Source organism: Phasianus colchicus, chromosome 33 (genome assembly GCF_987193195.1).
Source record: "Phasianus colchicus chromosome 33, bPhaCol1.hap1.1, whole genome shotgun sequence".
In the NCBI taxonomy this organism is placed as follows: Eukaryota; Metazoa; Chordata; class Aves; order Galliformes; family Phasianidae; genus Phasianus; species Phasianus colchicus.
Window position 1 is genome coordinate 3030461 of NC_143468.1, and position 21545 is coordinate 3052005.

The window sequence follows — 21545 nt, forward strand, 5'->3', positions numbered from 1 at the left end:
CACAGCAGAGGGACGAGATGCCATCAGAGACCCGGAGAGGCAGAGCAGTGAGCCCAGGGAACGTCATCAAGTTCAATAAACCCAACGCAGGATCTACACCTGGATTGAGGGAACCCCCATCATCAGTACAAACTGGGAGATGAAAGGATGGAGTGCAGGCAACGGCTGTGATCCCATCCCTCTGCTGTGAGGCGTCACCTGCGCCCCCACCCCCCTCAAGGGGGATGAGAAATGCTCTCAGTTATAACCCCCCCCCCCCATTAGGCCACAGGACCCCAGGATGGCTCTCTGCCCACCCAGGGGTATGAATGAACCCGCGGCTCCCATTCATAAAAACATGCGGCTCCCACAGAACCTCATGAATGACCGCAGCCCAGCACCTCCCACCCACATCTTCTCCCCCCTCTCCCCCAAATCTTCTGCCCTGCACACTGGGGGCCATGGACAGAGCTGGGGCTCAGGGTGCTGAGCTCAGCCCACCCCCAGCAGCACCACCACCAGAGTGGGGGTAAACATGGTTATCCCAACATCACAGCACAGAACAACCAGACACAGAGCTTAAGACAGGGAATGCTTTTTATTCATTGAGACACACAAGAGAAGAAGGGTGGGTCTGTAACAGACTTGCCATTGAACCACAGAGCATAACAGCACAGACAGCAGCACACACCACTACAGACCCGTGGGGACGGGGGGGATAACTAGCTTTGTTGTCTGCATGAGCAAGAGCAAGAACGCTGTGAACCCTCAGTACTCCTCTCCCTCCTCCTCACCCTCTCCTTCCACCGAATCCACCCCCACCTCCTCATAATCCTTCTCCAGGGCAGCCATGTCCTCCCGCGCCTCCGAGAACTCGCCCTCCTCCATGCCCTCCCCCACGTACCAGTGCACAAAGGCTCGCTTGGCGTACATCAGGTCAAACTTGTGGTCCAGGCGCGCCCACGCCTCGGCGATGGCCGTGGTGTTGCTCAGCATGCACACGGCGCGCTGCACCTTGGCCAGGTCCCCCCCGGGCACCACGGTGGGCGGCTGGTAGTTGATGCCCACCTTGAAGCCGGTGGGGCACCAGTCTACGAACTGGATGCTGCGCTTGGTCTTGATGGTGGCGATGGCGGCGTTGACATCTTTGGGCACCACGTCCCCGCGGTACAGCAGGCAGCACGCCATGTACTTGCCGTGCCGCGGGTCGCACTTCACCATCTGGTTGGCCGGCTCGAAGCACGCGTTGGTGATCTCAGCCACCGACAGCTGCTCGTGGTACGCCTTCTCAGCAGAGATGACGGGGGCGTACGTGGCCAGCGGGAAGTGGATGCGGGGGTAGGGCACCAGGTTGGTCTGGAACTCCGTCAGGTCGACGTTCAGAGCCCCGTCGAAGCGCAGCGAGGCCGTGATGGAGGACACGATCTGGCTGATGAGGCGGTTCAGGTTGGTGTAGGTCGGGCGCTCGATGTCCAGGTTCCTGCGGCAGATGTCGTAGATGGCCTCGTTGTCCACCATGAAGGCGCAGTCGGAGTGCTCCAGCGTGGTGTGGGTGGTGAGGATGGAGTTGTAGGGCTCCACCACGGCCGTGGACACCTGCGGGGCCGGGTAGATGGAGAACTCCAGCTTGGACTTCTTGCCGTAGTCGACCGACAGGCGCTCCATCAGCAGCGAGGTGAAGCCGGAGCCGGTGCCGCCCCCAAAGCTGTGGAACACCAGGAAGCCCTGCAGCCCCGTGCACTGGTCAGCCTGGAAAAGAACAGCAGGAGACATCACATCATTGCCAAGTGTCCCAAATTCACATTGCTACTCACTTGCCTAAGAAGTGAAGCTCGCACCCAACTGTCTCAGCCCTTTGACACATCTTACACCGCAAACACAAGGAAGTGTTGGCCCCCATAGGGCTGTAAGCATTTGGGGGACAGCAAGGTGCCTCAAGGAGCCAACAGCCCACAGAGATGAGTGGGCAGGAGCTGGCAGCAGCCCCTCACACACAGGAACAGCGCTGCAGGGACTCAGGGCTGGCATGAGCTTCCCTGAAGGAGTTAAGCACTCAGCACAGCTGCTCATAAGCACTGCGTAAAGCAGGATCAGAGTCCATGTCAGCGAAAACCTCACATGACCCAAAAGAAGGAAAGTGAGGTTTTCCAAAGCACAGGAGCTGCCCTGTGCCCTGCAGGCCCATCCCACACCCAGAGCCAACACATTTGGGTATGGAGGCTGCAGCAGCAGCACACCTGCAGCACCCGGAGGCACAGGGTCAGCGTCCCACCCACGGCAGGAGGAGGGGGGCCGACGCACTCAGAGCCCCACAGCACAGCTCCGTGCTGCCCCACTGATGGGGGGGGACCCAAAGGCCGCGACGATGCGCGCAGCCCCGCGGCGCCGTACCCACCAGCTTGCGGATGCGGTCCAGCACCAGGTCGATGATCTCCTTGCCGATGGTGTAGTGCCCCCGGGCGTAGTTGTTGGCCGCATCCTCCTTGCCCGTGATCAGCTGCTCGGGGTGGAAGAGCTGCCGGTACGTCCCCGTGCGCACCTCATCTGGGGGCACCGGGAGCAACGTCAGCACCGCCACGGCCCCCCCTCAGCACCCCCACCCCCACCCCCACCCCGCTCACCGATCACAGTGGGTTCCAGATCCACAAAGACGGCCCGGGGCACGTGCTTGCCGGCCCCCGTCTCGCTGAAGAAGGTGTTGAAGGAGTCGTCCCCCCCGCCGATGGTTTTGTCGCTGGGCATCTGCCCGTCGGGCTGGATGCCGTGCTCCAGGCAGTACAGCTCCCAGCAGGCATTGCCGATCTGCACGCCCGCTTGGCCCACGTGGATGGAGATGCACTCACGCTGTGGGGGGCAGGAGGGGCTTTGGGTGCTGCTCTGCTGCGCCCCAGCGCTGCAGAACTTGAGGTGGGGATCTCCCCGTGGTCAGCCCTACTTCCCACCGTTGCACTGGGATGGGACACGCGGCACCAGTGGGGCTCAGCGGCACCACGGGACAACCTGAGCCCCGGGGGGACGAACAGCACTCTGTGCCAGGCAGCAATGGGGCCATGGGGAGGGGGGGGGGTGTTTGTGGCCCCATAGCAGTGTGGGAGCGCCCCCACCCCACAAACCGGAGTGCATTTCACAGCCAGGGCAGGGGGTGGCACTGAGGATGAGGAAGCAGCACCGCAGCGCTGACATCACTGCGGGAAACCACGTGGCCACAGACCGAACCCAAAGCGATGAGTGCAGCACGGGGTGGGATGGGGGGGGGGTCCAGTTGTTCTGCCGCTCCCCCACCCCCACATTCCCTGCCGCACCCGTAAGGCACCACCTGCTCAGCATTCCTCCATGGAAGGCAGATGGTGCTCAGATGGGGGGGTGGGGAGCCGGAGCTTTATGGGAGGGGCAGCCATATAACCGCCCGGGGGGGGGTCGGATCAGAACCATGGGGTCTGAATGAGCCGCCATCGGGTGGGTGCGGGGAGCAAAGCGGGACAGGAAAGGGAACGGGGGCAGCGTGCGGGGGGGGAAGGGCGGGGGGGGGGATTTTGGTGCCGCAAAGGGCGGGGTTGAATGGGGGGGGGTTTGGGGAGGGGGGAGGAGCGCTCCCGCACCTTCCCGCGCGCGGGAAACCCCTAACGGTCCGGATTTGGCGCCAAAATTGGGCTCACGCCCCGCCCCCAACCGAGCGACTGGGGGGGGGGGGGGGAAATGTGGGACCACGTGCTGCCGGGCCCCAATGGGGGCTTCGGGGTGAGGCGGCTCCCCCAGGTCCTGCCCTGTGGCCCCCCCCCCCCCAGGTCCTGCTCTGTGCCCCCCCATCGCTCTGCCCCATCCGCTCCTCCCAGCCCCCATCCTGCCCCCAATTCCCGCTCTGCCCCCCCAGCCCCTTCCCCCCCCTCAGCCCGTTACCTTTTTACCACCCACCCCCACCCCGTTACTCCCCTCTCAGCTCAGCCCCTCCATTCCTGCTCCCCATCCTTCACTCTCACCCCAAATTCCCCCCAATCCTTTCCCCCATCTCCGCACCCCCCTCCCCATCTCCTACATCCCCCTTCCACTGCCCAAAGCCCCCCTCAGCTTGCGTTCCATTCACCCATCCACCCATCGCTCCTACTCCCTAATTACCCCCTAATCACCCCTAATCACCCCGCCCCATACCATGGTTGCGGTACTCGGCCCGACGCAAAGAGTCGTCGCAAGTTCCGACTGCAGCCGCTCCCGGGCGCGCCCTTAATATAGAGGAACAGCAGCGGGCAGCTCCCGCGCTCCCATTGGCTGCCGCGACCGCCCATCAAAACACCTCCAGCGCTGATTGGTCGAACCTCGCGGCGCGCTCCACCCTCCCCCCCCCATCTGCAGAGTGGGCGACTCGCCCTGCCCCCCCCCTGCAGTGCGGTGCAGCCCCCATCTGGAGCAGCAAAAAAGGGTCCGGGGAATGGGGGGGGTGAATTACTACAGGGATCGCCCCCCCCCCCCATCCGCAGTCTGTCCTGTGCGCTTTGCCCGCCCCACTCCGACGTGGGGGGGGGAGGAAGAGGGAACGAAAGCAACAGTCGTTAATACTCAACCCCCCCCCGTCCTCCCCCCGCATTTCCCCGCCCGCCCCGGTGCGGTTTTGCTGCAGAGGAAAACTGCGCCAGTGCGGGGGGGAAGGGGGGGGACATACAGCACGTGCTCCCCCCCTCCTCCAACGCCCAGAGCCTTTAATCCGCTTCCGCGTTGCCCCCCCCTCCCCAAAGCCCAGCTCCCCAGGGGGCCCCCGGCCCATCTGTACCCCCCCCATCCCACCCCGCTGCCATCTGCACGCTGCCCCCCCCCTTCACCCTCCCCCCATCCCACCACGAGGGTCGCAATGTCGCCCCCCCTCCACCCCCGGTGCTCTTTGCTCCCAGTACACCGGAGCCCGTGAGACCCCCCCCCCCCGCCGTGTCGTGTCCCCCCCCCCCCGTTGTCGTGTCCCCCCCCCACGGCCGCACTGCAGCAGCGCTGCGCTGACGTGGCGCTGCCTCATGGCCGCCGGCCGTGAAATGGCGGCTATGAGGAAGGGAGAGCCCCGGGGGGGGGGGATAATGGGAGTGGGATGGGGATAATGGGGGGGGGGTCCTGTATGCGTGACACCCCCCGCAACGCCGCGCTGCCGCACGCCGGGTTCGCACCGCGTTGCGCTGTGAGCACAGCGGGGTGGGGGGGGGCTGTGGGGGGGTGTGGCTGATTGCCCCCACCCCCACGTAGGGCTGCGTTGTCCCCATCCCGAGTGGAGCGGTTGCTCTTCCTGCAACGGGTGGGGCCAGGGATGGGGGGGGCACCCACAGCCTTTTGGGGTGGGGGGGCTGCGGGCACGGCGCTGCTTCCCCAGCACGTCGGTGAAGCCCCCCCCCCCAACTCTACAGGGCAGCAGAGCGACCCCCCCCCCTCCCCCCTCTCTTTACGCTTCTACCGGCCCTGGGGGGGCCACGGGGGGCCACCCAGCAGCAGACCTGGATGCCGATGCAGCTGCTTTGCTCAGCAACATGGATCAGCATCGCAGCTCAAGGACCAACGCATCCCTTTAAGCAAAAGGAATCTATGAGCTCTGGTCCTAAAGCACCCCCTGCCCGCGTTGCTGTGCGACCAGCCTTGTTTTCTCTTCATTCTGCCTCACAAGAAGCACTGCAGTCACAACAGACGCCTTTTATCTTTTGCACCCACCGTGGGCAAGGACATTTGCCTTGGATTTCATTACATTGTTTGGAAGTCGCTCATTATGGCCTAACGAGCCACTGAAGTTGGAGAAAAACAGCTGGGGAGAGAATAGGTAAGCATAGGAGCACCATTGGTGTTAATGCCCAGAGGGCCATTAGCATTTCTTAATGAGTTATTGGATGAAAATGAGTGCAAGACACTGCACAGGTACGTCCTCACTGTTCAGGTGTAGAAGCTGAGCTGCCGGAGCATCGCCTGTTTGTCACATCGTCTGGTCTATAGGGCGAGGAATAAAGGCAGGCTGCTTCCTAACACCACAATGGGGGCAGAGTTTCCTTCCTCCGTTTCAGGTGACAGCAGCACCACAGGAACGGGCGCTGCACAGATTCCCATGGTGCTGCACTGGGGATGGTTGGCACCAAGGCGTGGGGTTGGGATGGTGCAGCACTGCTTATATGGTGGAGGGTCACAGTGGGGGCAGCTCAGGGTCACCGCACCACCACGGAAAGACGGGGTGGGAGAAAAGATCAAAACCCCCAGAATGTGGGCTGGGATAGGGAGGAGTTTCATTAAAGGAAAATAAGGTAGAAAGGAGCAAACTCTTTGTGCATTCCACCAGCAAGCACTGGTCCATGCACCCTCCCCGCATATCCCCACCCACCTGCAGGCTGTGTGATTTATGGGGTGTTTAAGGCAGTCTGGGTTCTGCTGCAGCCACAAAGCACAGCATGAAAGGGGGGAGAGGGAAAGCAACCCCCACTCCTACCCACTGCAGAGGATTCCCACTGGGGTACATCATCACACTCCAAGGGGAAAACAGTGGGAGGAAGAAAGAGGAAGTGGGGGGATGCTCAGCATAGGGGCATTTTGTGCCCACCCTTTGCCCCCCCCTCCCATGAGGGGGTGTGATGTATCCCCTTATTGCCCCCCCAGGATGGCTGTCTGCCCATCCCTGGGATATGAATGAACCCGCAGTTCCCATTCATAAAATTGCGCAGCTCCCGCGGAACCTCATGAATGGCCGCAGCCCAGCGCTTCCCACCCACATCCCACCCCCCCGTCTTCTGCCCCACAAACTGGGGGTGAAGGAGGTGGGTGACCCCCCAAGGACAGAGCTGGGGCTGAGGGTGCTGAGATCAGCCCACCGAGCAGCACAACTGATGAAGGGAAATGGGGGGGGGGTTGTCCCAGCATCACAGCACAGAACCACCAGACACAGAGCTTAAGACAGGGAATGCTTTTTATTCATTGAGACACACAGGAGAGGATGGGGGGGGTCTGTAACAGACTTTCCATTGAACCACAGACCATAGAACAGCACAGACAGCAGCGCACACTGCTACAGACCCGTGGGGATGGGGTGGGGATAACCAGGATTGTTCCCTGTGCGAGCAGCACCGTTGTGAACCCTCAGTACTCCTCTCCTTCCTCCTCACCCTCTCCTTCCACCGAATCCACCCCCACCTCCTCATAATCCTTCTCCAGGGCAGCCATGTCCTCCCGCGCCTCCGAGAACTCGCCCTCCTCCATGCCCTCCCCCACGTACCAGTGCACAAAGGCTCGCTTGGCGTACATCAGGTCAAACTTGTGGTCCAGGCGCGCCCACGCCTCGGCGATGGCCGTGGTGTTGCTCAGCATGCACACGGCGCGCTGCACCTTGGCCAGGTCCCCCCCGGGCACCACAGTGGGCGGCTGGTAGTTGATGCCCACCTTGAACCCAGTGGGGCACCAGTCTACAAACTGAATGGTGCGCTTGGTCTTGATGGTGGCGATGGCGGCGTTGACATCTTTGGGCACCACGTCCCCGCGGTACAGCAGGCAGCACGCCATGTACTTGCCGTGCCGCGGGTCGCACTTCACCATCTGGTTGGCCGGCTCGAAGCACGCGTTGGTGATCTCAGCCACCGACAGCTGCTCGTGGTACGCCTTCTCAGCAGAGATGACGGGGGCGTACGTGGCCAGCGGGAAGTGGATGCGGGGGTAGGGCACCAGGTTGGTCTGGAACTCCGTCAGGTCGACATTCAGAGCCCCGTCGAAGCGCAGTGAGGCCGTGATGGAGGACACGATCTGCCCTATCAGCCTGTTGAGGTTGGTGTAGGTCGGGCGCTCGATGTCCAGGTTCCTGCGGCAGATGTCGTAGATGGCCTCGTTGTCCACCATGAAGGCGCAGTCGGAGTGCTCCAGCGTGGTGTGGGTGGTGAGGATGGAGTTGTAGGGCTCCACCACGGCCGTGGACACCTGCGGGGCCGGGTAGATGGAGAACTCCAGCTTGGACTTCTTGCCGTAGTCGACCGACAGGCGCTCCATCAGCAGCGAGGTGAAGCCGGAGCCGGTGCCGCCCCCAAAGCTGTGGAACACCAGGAAGCCCTGCAGCCCCGTGCACTGGTCAGCCTGCAGGGACACAAGAAGGGGTTGTGTTGGATCCAGGCAGCTGCACAGCTCGGTCCTTCCTTTTTGTGGCCTCCTGAGGACATTCTGGAGGTGTTTCTTTTGGGGGTCTCTGGGGGTAGGAGGCACCAGGGCAGGGCGATGGGGCACCTCCAGCCATTGCAATCTGCCCCTTGAGGTGTGGATCCCTTTGTGGGACACAGCCTATGGGGTGGGGGCACGGGCAGTCTGGGGGAACACACCAGAGTGGTGTTTTGTTCACTCTGGACAGCTGCAGAACTTGGTCCTTCCTCTTTATGTCCTCTAGAGGACACTTCAGGGGGGATTTCCAGTAGCAGGACAGGGTGAAGGGTACTTCCATCCACCAGGACTCACCACTTGAAACACGGATCCCCTGGGAAAGCCCCATGGGCACACAGCCTCATGGGTGGAGGGCAGATGCCGTCAGCTTCACCCACCCATGGGTGGGTGTACAGGGAGCAGACTGAGCTGAGGTCTTGGCCACAACGTCAGGATGGGAGTGGGGCAGCCCATGGCTCTGCCTCCACCTCCACAATCCCTGGGGTTCCCAACCCCTCTAAGTGCAGCTGGATGTGGCCGCAGCCAGGGCTGGAGGCTGGGGGGTGGGCAGGGGAACAAAGGAGGAATTGCAGAGCTCAGCAATGCCGGGGGACGCGGCGCTGTGGAGCAGCTCCAACACCGCAGCTGCACCGCGGCACGCTGCCAGCCAATGGCAGCCTGCACAACAGGATTACCATTAATTAATATATTCAATCTAAATCCAGCCTGGCTGGGTCTGGAAGGGAAGGCGAGACAGAGGAACAGAGCCTTTGTCCTCATCACGCCACCCACCCAGCCCCACTGACTGCAGGAGGAGGGGGGCCGACGCACTCAGAGCCCCACAGCACAGCTCCGTGCTGCCCCACTGATGGGGGGGGACCCAAAGGCCGCGACGATGCGCGCAGCCCCGCGGCGCCGTACCCACCAGCTTGCGGATGCGGTCCAGCACCAGGTCGATGATCTCCTTGCCGATGGTGTAGTGCCCCCGGGCGTAGTTGTTGGCCGCATCCTCCTTGCCCGTGATCAGCTGCTCGGGGTGGAAGAGCTGCCGGTACGTCCCCGTGCGCACCTCATCTGGGGGCACCGGGAGCAACGTCAGCACCGCCACGGCCCCCCTCAGCACCGCCACCCCCACCCCGCTCACCGATCACAGTGGGTTCCAGATCCACAAAGACGGCCCGGGGCACGTGCTTGCCGGCCCCCGTCTCGCTGAAGAAGGTGTTGAAGGAGTCGTCCCCCCCGCCGATGGTTTTGTCGCTGGGCATCTGCCCGTCGGGCTGGATGCCGTGCTCCAGGCAGTACAGCTCCCAGCAGGCATTGCCGATCTGCACGCCCGCTTGGCCCACGTGGATGGAGATGCACTCACGCTGTGGGGTGGATATGGGGCGGCGTTACCCCCCGGCTCAGCAATGTGTTTCCCCCCATCCCAGACCCCCACGGAAATGCTGTTCATAGGGATGGGCTGAGAGGAGCGCCCTCTGGCGGCTGGAATAGGGCCGGACCCCCCCCCAAAGGCTGCATCGAACCCATCCCCATCCCATTGTTCTGGGGCTGCAGCACAGCCACACCCCGATGGGGGGCTCAGCACTGGGGGGTTCCGTCCAGCTCTGTAACCCCACCCATTGTGGGCTGGGGGCTCAGCAATGGATCCCACGCTGCCCATGGGGCCACGCCCTGCCCTATAGGGACGCAAGGCTGAAGGTTGGGGGCTCAGCGCCGGCACTCATTCTGCCGGAGGGGGGTGGTGGGGGTCTCAGTTTAACCATCGCCCCACCCGGTTCGGCCTCAGTGTTATTCTGTTCTATCGGACCGGGACCACGCCCTTACGGGCTCAGAACCGGAGAACGGCGCTCCTATTGTGCTCCGTTAACCGGGAGCCACGCCCAGCGCGGAGCCGGTACCGGGAGGTCCCATCTCACCCTGTTTAAAGGGACCCGGTGCTCCCCGTCTCGGTTTAACGGGGACCACGCCCTTTGCTGACTCGGCACCGGGGCTCATTTTACCCCACATAACGGATCCTAACGTCCCCCCAACCCCTTTTACCGGGGGGCTGCACCCTCTGCAGAGTCGGTACGGAGGGAGCCCCATTCCTCCTCAATTAGCGGATTTGAGGGTACCCCCCCCATGATTTAACGGGGACCACACCCGAAGCTGACGCGGCACCGAGGCCCCGTCCTGCCCGGATTAACGGGACACGGTGCGGTTTAACGGGGACCGCACCCGGTGCGGGCTCAGCACCGACAGACGGGCGTTCATCCCCCCCCCGCGCACCGGGCGGGGGCCGCGTTTTGTCACCGGAGCCCTTGGCGGTGATCTCATTATGGGCTCCGCGACTGCAAAGGAGGGGGAAAAAAAAAAAACAAAAAGGGGAAGAAAAAAAAAAAAAAGGAACAAAAGGAAGGGGGGGAGGTGAGCAGTGCCCGATCCCAGTGCCGCCCCCCCCCCCCCCGGTGCTCACCATGGCGGCTGCTCGCTCCGGGGCTTTCTCACAGCACGACGCTGAGGCAGTCGATGTAAGAGACGCGGCGGAGCCGGGCGGCGGAACGGGGCTTTATAGGGCCGCCGGGGCGGAGCGGAGCGGAGCGGTGCGGGGGGAGGAGGCCCCGGCGGCGGCCATTGGTGTGCGGGGATGAGGTAATGCCCCCCCCTTCTCCCCCCCGCCCCACCGGAGCTGCAGACAAAGGGCGGGCGGGGCGGGGCGGGGGGGGACGGGGGATGCGGAGGGGACCGCCGCCACCAGCGCTCCATCACCGCTCCCTGCCCCGTTCTGCTCCGGTCCCGTGTCCCCATCCCTGCTCCCCCATTTCTGTCTCCCCATCCCTGGACCCCGTCACTTTCAGTGCCATCGGCTCCAACCACGCCCTGCTCCCCGTTCCCAGCTGTGCCACAGCGCTCTGGATCTCAGCTGTGGCACTGACCCCATCCCCGGCCCCATCCCCGGCCACACCCTGGCCCCTAGCTTTGGTTATGCCCCCATCCCGGTCCCCGTTTCCAACCACATCACCGTCCCCAGCCGTGCCCACACCCCAATCCCCATCCGCATCCCTGTCCCCATCCTCGGCCACACCCCGGTCCCCGTTTGAACCGTGCCACTGTCCTCGTTTTGGCCGCATCCCTGTCCCCATTCCCGGAACTGTCGCTGTCCCCGCTCCTGGCTGTGCCCCAGTGCCCCGCTTCCCAGCCGTCCTTTGGCCCCCGCCGCATCCATGGCCCCGCGCCCATCCCTGTCCCTCTTTGTGTGCAGACCGCAGCCCCTGGAGGCCCAAAGAAAGGGGAATCCCGGGGCTGTTCCAGGCCAATCTGCCCCCCCCCAAGCCCCCAGAACAGCCCCTGGACCCCCGCAGCCCCCAGAACAGCTCCAGGTCCAACAGCAGCTGCTCTGCAGCAGTTGGTGTTTGGGACACAGATGGACCACCCTGACCCCCCCCAATCTGCTGCAGCCCCCTACCCAAACCATCATCCTCCCCAGCTCCAGGGGTTCCTGCACATCTCCTAGTGGCTTTTGGGAGGGTTTGGGGGGGGGTTGGTGCCCCAGGGCACTGCAGGTGGAGCTGCCAGCATCATCCCCCTCCCCACCCCCCAAATGCTGGGAAATCACGGCTTTTTTCTGCTTTTCTCATACAATGTGTGCATTTTTGGGATGCTTCACGTCTTCGTTTCCATGTCCTCACCTCTCTGCCCCCCTCCCTCGGTGCTTTTGGGGTGCTGCTAAACCAGGGCGGGGCTCCCCCCTTCCCCCCCCTCCAGGATTGTGGGGCTGCAGACAAAGAGGAGCCACGAGCTGGGCAGCGCCCACCAGAACAAAGGCTGAGGCAGCCCCAGTCAGGCTGTGCCCCCCCCCCCAAAAATTGGGCTCCCCCCAGCTGATCCCACAGCCATTGCCTATGAGTGCTCTGTGAGGTTCTGACCCCCCCAGGAGTGGGAAATACAGCCCCCAACCCACAGCCCAGGGATGGGAGGTGCCCTTCAATGTCCCCAAGGGCATTGGTGGGGGGGCCTCTGTGGTTCTGGGGGCTCAGCCCCCCCCCAGGGTGGTGCAGGGTGAAGGGTGATGGGCTCTGAGTTCTGGGGGGGGTCTCCCCCAGCCCCCTCCCACCTCGTTAGGTATGGAAGGCCACTCGCCACCGCGCTTCCCGCTGCTAAGCAACGGGGTTGCTAGGAGACAGGTTGCTAGGATACAGGCTGCGATCCCCCTCCCCAAATCCCCCCTTCCTGCCTCCATCACCTCGTGGAGTGGGGGGGGGGGGTCCAGTCAAAGGGAATGCAGGACTTGGGGACTGGGCAGGGGGGGTCTGAGACCTCAGAACCCCCCCATACCGCTGCAAGGAGGTGACTCCATCCCACAACCCCCATCTGACCCCATTGTACTGCTGGGGGGGGGGCTAAAACTACCCCTGCCCTCCCCCCCCCCCTTTCCTCCGGTTCCCAACCCCTCAGTGCTCTGCTATGGGGAGCCACTAACCCTGCCCCCCTCTTTCCAATGCACAGCTGCAGTGCACAGCAGTCCATGCTGTTGGGGGGGGGGGTAGGCTCCATTTCCCCAAGCTCCCAGCGTCCCCCCCCCCAGGTCCCAGTGCCCCCCCACCAACTCCTGGCCGCCTGTGCTGTGTTGATTGTTGGTAGCAACGCAGCAGCTCCTGGTGACTGTTGCTGGGCCCCTGCTGTGTTTGCAGCCCAGACACAACCCAGCACAGAGGCCATGCCCCCCCCCAACCCCCCCGGCGCCCCCCAGCCCCACTGCAGCCCCTCCACCACCCAACCCTCTGCTCCCCCCGCTGCAGCCCGATCCGAAGTCATGGCGTTGGTGTGGGGCTGGTGGAGGTTTCTGGCTCTGCCCACCCTCCTCCCCCCCCCCACCGCCTGTGCCCGCCAGCTCTGTCTGTCTGTCTGTCTGTCTGTCCCCTGAGCATCGATGTGACATGTTCACCCAGACTGAGGGACGGGGCCCTGGGGGTACGGCGGAGATGGGGGCACCCGGCCTGACAGTGTGACCTCTGTGTGTCCCCTCCTGGAATTGGGTGGGGGTCTCTATCCCCACAGCATTGCAGGACAACTATGAGGAGGGGGGGGGTCACCGCTTTGTCCACGTAGTTTGGGTGTCCCACAACCCCCCCAACGCCCACGGGATGATGAGAGAGTGGGAATGGGGGGAGCACAGGGTTAAGGGTGTGTGTGGGGGGGGGGGGCTACATTTGTCTGGGTGTGGGGAGGGGGCTGCAGGTGCGGCACCGCATTGCGGCAAAAGCAGGGATAAAGGCACGGGGCGGCGGCTGCGGCGGAGAGATGGGGATGGGGGGAACGGGGGGGTGGGGGGAAAGGGGGAGCTGGGGGGGTGATGGTGGAATTGGTGCATCCCCATAGGGAGGGAAGGGGGTCCCCGGGGTGGGGAGGTTCTGGCGATACTGGGGAGGAGCAGGGGGCAGCACTGGGGGACACGGGGTGCTCCAGTCCTACAGAGGAGCCAGCACTGAGGGCATGGGGGGGACACTGGGTAAACTGGGGGGTGGAATCACGGTGCTGTTTGGGTTGTGGGGGTGCAGCCACGGGGCACGTGGACCCCCCAGGCACGCAGGGGACCATAGTGGCACTGCAGGGACACACCACACTCAGGACCCCCCCTGGGGCAGAGGGGTCCCTCAGCCCTGGGGACATCCTGGTCCCCCTCAGTGAGTCCTCAGGGGCCCTTAAATGGAGGGGGAGCATCCCCTCCCCCCCACCCCTCAAAGCCCCACGCGGGGGGGCACGGAGATCCCCAAACCCTGGGAATGTGACCCCAAACGGTCCCCACCCACAGCCCGAGGCCAGACTTGAGGTGACCCACGAGGTGCTCTCCCCACCCCCCGGCCCGCTCCTCCTGCCCTACAGGATCTGCCCCCCCCACTCCCCTCCCCACGCCATTGCCGCCCCATGGAAATGCCCCCCCCCGGCGCTGGCGGAGGAACAAAGGCGATGGCAGCGGGAAAAGGAGACGGCGCGGCGGTGCCCCGCGGGGATTCCCACGGGAACGGCGACACGGGGACAGCGGGGCCCCCCTCAGCCCCCCCGGGTCCCGGTTCCGCCTTTGCAGGGCTGGGGCTGGGGGCCACCGGGACCCCCCGCATTGGGGTCCGCCTGCAGCCCCTTCGCGCCCCTCTTGGGAAGCCCCGCCCCTTCTGCTCAAACCACGCCCACCCGATAGACCACGCCCCCACATTCCGCCGGCCGCTGTCACAGACCACGCCCCCTAGAAAAGAGCCCCGCCCTCTCGCATCCGACGTTCGAACCGACCAATCAGAGGCGGGGCGGGGCGGAAAGGGCGGGGCGTGAAGGGGGCGGTGTCTAAAGGGGGCGGGGCGGCGGGGCACGCCCACACGTGTCCCGCACCATTGAGGCCACGCCCCCTCGGCTATATAAGGGTGGGTCCGGGGGGGGGATTTTCTCTGTTCCTCTCACCGGCGGCTTCATAACGGGTCGGGTAGTGAGCGGCCATGGTGAGGGGGGCACGGGTGGGCTGTGGGACCCCCTGCGTGGGGCTGGGGGGTTTCCGGCGTGGAAGGGCTGTGGGACTCACGTGGGCAGTGCGTGGGGTCGGGGGTCGCTGGAGCCACGTGTGTCCTGGGTATGGCATAGAGTTGTGTTGGAGAGGGGGTGGAGGCTGCGCCATGGGTTTGGGGGTCGGGGTCTGCGGGCTGCAGGACTGAAGTGAGTGATATGTTAGACTGGGGATAAGGGGCAGTGGGAACTGTGTGTGTCCGGGATGCTGCAAGGGAGTGGGGCGTGTGGGATCACTCGTGGATGTGAGTCACGCGTGGGGCAGCATCTGTATTCCACCCAGGCAGAGCCCCACGGAGCTGCTGGATCCTATGTGAGGCTCTGACACTGCACTCGTGGCCTTTGGAGTTTGCTCCCGCCCCACCCTGAGCCTTGCAATGGGGCTGGGCTGAGCTGTGGGCATTGGGACTGCGATGTGGGGCAGTGACTGGTGGGGAAAAGAACGGCAGAGTGCCCCATCCCAGTACAGCTGGGGTGGAAGAGGGGAGAGCCCTGATCTTGGCTCTAAAGAAGAGGATGCAGCACGTGGCAGATATTGGGGCAATGTGTCCCAAATGGTGTCCCCATCCCATTACAACTGGGAATAACTATGGGGAAAAGCCACGTCCAGCTGTGCACTGATGGAGGCAGCACAGCAGTTGGGTCAGGCAGCCCCAAACTTGAGAGCTGCTGTCCCAGTAGAAGCAGGAGAACGTAGGGCTGACCACGGGAAGATCCCCACCCTCAAGTTCTGCAGCGCTGGGGCGCAGCAGAGCAGCACCCAAACCCCCTCCTGCCCCCCACAGCGTGAGTGCATCTCCATCCACGTGGGCCAAGCGGGCGTGCAGATCGGCAATGCCTGCTGGGAGCTGTACTGCCTGGAGCACGGCATCCAGCCCGACGGGCAGATGCCCAGCGACAAAACCATCGGCGGGGGGGACGACTCCTTCAACACCTTCTTCAGTGAGACGGGGGCCGGCAAGCACGTGCCCCGTGCCATATTCGTGGACCTGGAACCCACTGTGATCGGTGAGCGGGGTGGGGGTGGCGGTGCTGAGGGGGGCCGTGGCGGTGCTGACGTTGCTCCCGGTGCCCCCAGATGAGGTGCGCACGGGGACGTACCGGCAGCTCTTCCACCCCGAGCAGCTGATCACGGGCAAGGAGGATGCGGCCAACAACTACGCCCGGGGGCACTACACCATCGGCAAGGAGATCATCGACCTGGTGCTGGACCGCATCCGCAAGCTGGTGGGTACGGCGCCGCGGGGCTGCGCGCATCGTCGCGGCCTTTGGGTCCCCCCCATCAGTGGGGCAGCACGGAGCTGTGCTGTGGGGCTCTGAGTGCGTCGGCCCCCCTCCTCCTGCCGTGGGTGGGACGCTGACCCTGTGCCTCCGGGTGCTGCAGGTGTGCTGCTGCTGCAGCCTCCATACCCAAATGTGTTGGCTCTGGGTGTGGGATGGGCCTGCAGGGCACAGGGCAGCTCCTGTGCTTTGGAAAACCTCACTGTCTTTTTTTCTTATGGGTCATGAGAAGATTCCCCTCGATATGAGGTCGCCTTGGGTGGGGATCAGCAGCTCCTTCTCACACTGTCAGCAGCATTAACCGCTGCCTTAGAGGGACAGGACAGGGCGGATGGGTCAGTGCTGTCCCCTCCCCACGCCAGCCCCAGGGCTGTCTGCTCCTGGTGCCAACCTGTCTGCTTGTGGCTGGACCTGGGGCTTCTGTGTGGGTGCCGCCGCCGCCGTGGGGCCGGTTGGACCGGTGCTGCTGCCCCATTGCTTTCAACTTCTGTTCCCACGCCAGCGACAGAGCTGTGGTGCTGCTGGCTGTGCTGCAGGCAGTGCTAGCACATCAGGTTGTAGCAGGATGCATCACCTGGTGCACAAGTGTGGGATGCGAGGCCATGGCTGAGGCTGAGCTGCTCTGAACCCCAATCCATGCATCTTCCCCCAGACTGCCCAGTGCCCCCACCCCATAGGCTGTGTCCCACAAAGGGATCCACACCTCAAGGGGCAGATTGCAATGGCTGGAGGTGCCCCATCGCCCTGCCCTGGTGCCTCCTACCCCCAGAGACCCCCAAAAGAAACACCTCCAGAAAGAATGTCCTCAGGAGGCCACAAAGAGGAAGGACCGAGCTGTGCAGCTGCCTGGGTCCAACACGACCCCTTCTTGTGTCCCTGCAGGCTGACCAGTGCACGGGGCTGCAGGGCTTCCTGGTGTTCCACAGCTTTGGGGGCGGCACCGGCTCCGGCTTCACCTCGCTGCTGATGGAGCGCCTGTCGGTCGACTACGGCAAGAAGTCCAAGCTGGAGTTCTCCATCTACCCGGCCCCGCAGGTGTCCACGGCCGTGGTGGAGCCCTACAACTCCATCCTCACCACCCACACCACGCTGGAGCACTCCGACTGCGCCTTCATGGTGGACAACGAGGCCATCTACGACATCTGCCGCAGGAACCTGGACATCGAGCGCCCGACCTACACCAACCTGAACCGCCTCATCAGCCAGATCGTGTCCTCCATCACGGCCTCGCTGCGCTTCGACGGGGCTCTGAACGTCGACCTGACGGAGTTCCAGACCAACCTGGTGCCCTACCCCCGCATCCACTTCCCGCTGGCCACGTACGCCCCCGTCATCTCTGCTGAGAAGGCGTACCACGAGCAGCTGTCGGTGGCTGAGATCACCAACGCGTGCTTCGAGCCGGCCAACCAGATGGTGAAGTGCGACCCGCGGCACGGCAAGTACATGGCGTGCTGCCTGCTGTACCGCGGGGACGTGGTGCCCAAAGATGTCAACGCCGCCATCGCCACCATCAAGACCAAGCGCAGCATCCAGTTCGTAGACTGGTGCCCCACCGGCTTCAAGGTGGGCATCAACTACCAGCCGCCCACCGTGGTGCCCGGGGGGGACCTGGCCAAGGTGCAGCGCGCCGTGTGCATGCTGAGCAACACCACGGCCATCGCCGAGGCGTGGGCGCGCCTGGACCACAAGTTTGACCTGATGTACGCCAAGCGAGCCTTTGTGCACTGGTATGTGGGGGAGGGCATGGAGGAGGGCGAGTTCTCGGAGGCGCGGGAGGACATGGCTGCCCTGGAGAAGGATTATGAGGAGGTGGGGGCCGACAGCGTGGAGGGGGAGGAGGACGGGGAGGAGTAGTGGTTGGGTGCAATGAGTGCCTTCCTGGGCTGCTGCGCTGTGAGGCTCAATAAAGCTGCAATGTTCACAGGTTTGGCTCTGTTTTGTTGTTCGTGGGCTGCGCTGGGGTTGGGGGTCCTGGATCTCTGTGGGAATCCGTCCGCTCGGTTACGCTGTTCACGCGCACGGGATCGCGGACCGCTCTGTACCCCGGTCCGGTCGCGTCTGTGGTTTTCATCTTCGAGACGCGGCACAGTTTCGCGCCGAAACCCGGAAGTGCCGTCCCTGTGCCGTTGCCGCTCTGCGCCGCCAGTCCGCCCCATCTCTGTTGCTCTAGGTCCTCCTGAGGGCCTCACGCATGCGCACAACGGCGCGGAGTAGCGACGCCGCGTTGGTCGTGCGGTGCCTCCGCTCGGCCAGCAGGGGGCAGCATAGCGGTGCCCGCGGGTCCGGGTGGTGCCGGGGGTCCGCGGCTCCTTCGGGACACGTGCGGAGCTCCGGGAGCGGGCGGGGGTCCTGGGTGCCGGTGGGGACCTCGGTGGACCCCTGGGGGGGGGAAGGGGGTCGCAAGGAGGACCTTCGGGAGTGCTCTGGGGTGTCCCAAGGTACACGAGTGTGTCCCGAAGACCCCCCTTCTCCCCCCAAATGCATCCTGTGGTTCCCCGCTCTGTGTCCCCAGCAATGGTGTCCGCTCTGCAGCCGCGGTGGCTCCACAGTTCACCCCTCCCGACCCCCCTCCCCCTGCTCCCGATGTTCTCAGAGCCCCCGGTTCCCCCCGGCCCCTCCCGCCCTCCTCCGATTCCCCGCCCCAGATGTGGCCCCGCCGCCAGATGCGCGAATGGGGGGGAGTGGAGCGGGGCTCCCTCTGGGCGCTTCCACCGCCCCCAGCACAGCTTCCCCCCCGCCCACCCCCCTCCCCGGCCCGGGATGGAGGCCGGAGCCCCCGCGGAGCCGCGTTGCCGCCTGGAGCCATGGCTGCACTATGAGCCCGGTCCGGCGGTCCTCTGCGCCCTCGGCTGCGTCCTCGGCCTTCTCTATGGCTGCGTCGGTGAGGGGTGGGGGTGGCACAGCGCGGGGGGGGGCACCGCCGGGGGTCGGGGGAGGAGATTGCAGGGAGAGACTGTGGGACGTGCTGGGGACAGGACAATGTGCGTCCGTGGGGCACGGACAGGGGATGGCATGGGGGGACATTATGGGACACACTGGGGACACGATGGGATGTGTCCTTGGGGGGTGGCACGGGGACACTATGGGACAAAATTGGGACAGGAGAGTGTGCGTCCAGGAGTGTGGATAGGGGGTGGCGTGGGGGGACACTATGGGATGTTTCCACGGAACACATTTGGCAATGGGGACAGGACACTGGGCACAGCTGGGGGTGGCACCGGGGACACCACGGCGCAGCCCCCACTGAGCCCCACATCCCCCGCAGGCCATCGCTGCTTCAAGGCCATCATGTTCACCTCGGGGCTGCTCCTGGGCTCCAGCACCATCTTCCTGCTGTGCTACAAGGAGCGCGTGTTGGAGACGCGGCTGAGCCTGGAGGTGAGCGCAGGCATTGCGTTGGCCATCGGCTCGCTCTGCGGGTTGGTCACCGCTCTGCTGCGCAGCGTCGGGCTCTTCTCCACCGGGCTGCTGCTGGGGCTGCTGCTGGCCACGGCCGTGCTGGCAGCTGCTGCACCGCTGGTGCCACCGCTGAGCCCGTGGGTGCTGGTGGGAGTCCTGCTGGGCCCGGCGTTGCTCTGCGCCCTGCTGGCCCTGCGGTGGCCCAAAGCGCTGACCACGTTGGCCACCGCCGTCCTCGGCGCTGCCGTGGTAGTGGTGTGTGTGGATTATTTCGTGGAGGTGTTTGCTTTGCTGCTCCACGTCTCCGAGAGGCTGCGGATGGCGGCGGTGGGGCAGCTCTGCTGGTACAGCTGGGTCGTGCTGGGGGTTTGGCCGGCGCTCAGCCTGCTTGGTGTCCTGCTGCAGCAACGGTGAGGGGAGTGGGGAGGGCGTGGGGGGGGTTGGGGTGGGAACGGCCATGGGGAGGAGATGGGAACGGGAGTGGGATGGGGTTAGGGATAGTCATGGGATGGGATGGGTGTGGGGATGGGGATAGGATGGGATGGAATGGTCATAGGGATGGGATGGAGATGGGGGAGATGGGATTGGGATGGCCATGGGGATGGGATGGGAATGGCTGTGGGGATGGGATGGGAATGGGATGGGATGGGAATGGGATGGGAATGGCTGTGGGGATGGGATGGGGGGTGGCCACGGGAATGGAGGCTTGGATGGGTTGAGATGGAAATAGGAATAGGCATGGGGATGGAAGCTGGAATGTGATAGGGTGGGGAGTGAACTGGGATGGGGATTGAATGGGAACTATCATAGGGTGCGCGTGATGAGCATGGGGCAGCAGGGGTGGGGAAGGGGACACAGAGGGTGATGGAAATGATGAGGGAGGTGGAGATGGCAATGGGGACGGCCATAGGGACCGAGGAAATGGCCATGGGGATGGGGGTGATGGAAGGGGCCGGTGCTGAGCCCCCTCCCTGCAGTGATCCTCAGCTGGTGCCAGAAATGACTGCAGCTGCTGTATCTCCATCAGCAGGAAGCCAAATGCCAGCAGAACCGAACCCCCCCCAGGTGCAGCCACCGCCACCAGCCTGCCCCAGTGACACACTGCTTGTGCAACGCGTTGGCCTTGGTGAGTGTGTGCTGGGGGAGCAGGGGGTGCCCCACCACCACCGCTGACACCCCTTTCCACCCCCAGAGCTAGATCCAGAGCTTGTGGGACCTGCATCTGGAGAGTGCAGCCCCCCCAGACCCTGCTGGGACCCCCAGCGATGGCCATGGCTCCGCTGTGTCCTTCGTCACTCCAGTGCCTCGAGGCCACCTCTGAGAGGCCCCTGTGCCCCACACCTGCTGTGCCTTGGGTTGCTGTCCCCCCACCATGCCTGCCCTTTTAAGTAGGCAAATAACAGGGGATCCTCATGGGGTAAATGGGGGCTCCTGCCCCACAGCCAGGTCCACACCCACTGCAACCCCTGTTCCCTGTCAGCTCCAGAGAGGTTCAGCTCCACTCTCCCTCCAGTGCAAGAAAAGACTTCATAGAAAATAACACCCCAGAGTTATTTTTGTAGGACCTATCCAAATGCTGTGCACGCACTGCTGGCTCAGTACCTGAGCTATAATGTTCTGAACGCCTCCAGCTGCCCCTAGCTCCTCACTCTGACTCCCAAACCCGTTATACCTCCATTCCTGCTGCCACGAGGCCCCAGCTCCACTGACCACCGTTCCTGCATCCCCCAAACCACCAACACCCCCATCTATGACCCCTGAGCTCCCTAGACCCCCCACACCTCCTCCTTCACGCTCCAGCAACCCCCCAGAATCCCCCAGTCCCCTCATGGACATAATCACTCCCATCTCAAACTGCCAAGCTCCATCCCCACGCAGGATCCACCACCTCCTCAATCCCGGGACCAACCAACAGCACTCCCTGCTCAGCCCCACGCAGGATGAAAACCCAAACATGGCCCCATCCCCCAGCAGAGCCCAGTGCAGGGTTGGGGCAGAACAAGCACTGTTCCATACGCTGTTCCTCCCGATGGGCTGCAGGACGTGGGCTGGTGCCAAGCCAGAGCATGGGGCCACCCAGAAAATGGGGCACAAGAGGGGGCCAACACTCCAACACTGCCTCACAGGACACAAAGGCAGCTGTGTCCCGCACACGGCCCCAACAGTGACACTGGTGTTGGCATGGCTGCAGCTGGGCGGGCTGAGGGGGTTGGGAACTGTGGGAGGATCCCAGCACT

General features: G+C 64.2%; 4 protein-coding genes across 6 annotated transcripts; 2 read left to right on the top strand and 2 right to left on the bottom strand.

Moving 5' to 3' along the window:
- Positions 1-558: 558 nt before the first annotated feature.
- TUBA1B (tubulin alpha 1b) lies at positions 559-4286 on the bottom strand. The gene is made up of 4 exons (XM_090128386.1): positions 4126-4286; positions 2601-2823; positions 2375-2523; positions 559-1728 (listed from the first exon to the last, which is right to left on the bottom strand). Exons 1-4 carry the CDS (start codon positions 4126-4128, stop codon positions 748-750), a joined length of 1356 nt encoding a protein of 451 aa, XP_089984512.1. The 5' UTR covers positions 4129-4286; the 3' UTR covers positions 559-747.
- A 2585-nt stretch (positions 4287-6871) lies between these two features.
- Positions 6872-10695, bottom strand: LOC116239280 (tubulin alpha-1A chain). Its single transcript, XM_090128295.1, has 4 exons — positions 10556-10695; positions 9242-9464; positions 9023-9171; positions 6872-8040 (listed from the first exon to the last, which is right to left on the bottom strand). Exons 1-4 carry the CDS (start codon positions 10556-10558, stop codon positions 7060-7062), a joined length of 1356 nt encoding a protein of 451 aa, XP_089984421.1. The 5' UTR covers positions 10559-10695; the 3' UTR covers positions 6872-7059.
- Positions 10696-12405: 1710 nt separating this feature from the next.
- LOC149913939 (tubulin alpha-1C chain) lies at positions 12406-17832 on the top strand. 2 transcript variants are annotated; one of them, XM_090128297.1, is made up of 4 exons: positions 12406-12426; positions 15414-15636; positions 15707-15855; positions 16792-17832. In XM_090128297.1, exons 2-4 carry the CDS (start codon positions 15516-15518, stop codon positions 17761-17763), a joined length of 1242 nt encoding a protein of 413 aa, XP_089984423.1. In that variant the 5' UTR covers positions 12406-12426; positions 15414-15515; the 3' UTR covers positions 17764-17832. The 2 variants fall into 2 exon arrangements, with proteins under 2 accessions (XP_089984423.1, XP_089984422.1); XM_090128296.1 differs by lacking the exon at positions 12406-12426 and adding an exon at positions 14493-14567.
- An 820-nt stretch (positions 17833-18652) lies between these two features.
- Positions 18653-21491, top strand: LOC116239269 (transmembrane protein 198-like). 2 transcript variants are annotated; one of them, XM_031609335.2, is made up of 4 exons: positions 18653-18790; positions 19175-19718; positions 20336-20434; positions 20501-21491. In XM_031609335.2, exons 1-3 carry the CDS (start codon positions 18670-18672, stop codon positions 20403-20405), a joined length of 735 nt encoding a protein of 244 aa, XP_031465195.1. In that variant the 5' UTR covers positions 18653-18669; the 3' UTR covers positions 20406-20434; positions 20501-21491. The 2 variants fall into 2 exon arrangements, with proteins under 2 accessions (XP_031465195.1, XP_031465196.1); XM_031609336.2 differs by having other exon boundaries at positions 20339-20434.
- The last annotated feature ends 54 nt before the right edge of the window (positions 21492-21545 follow it).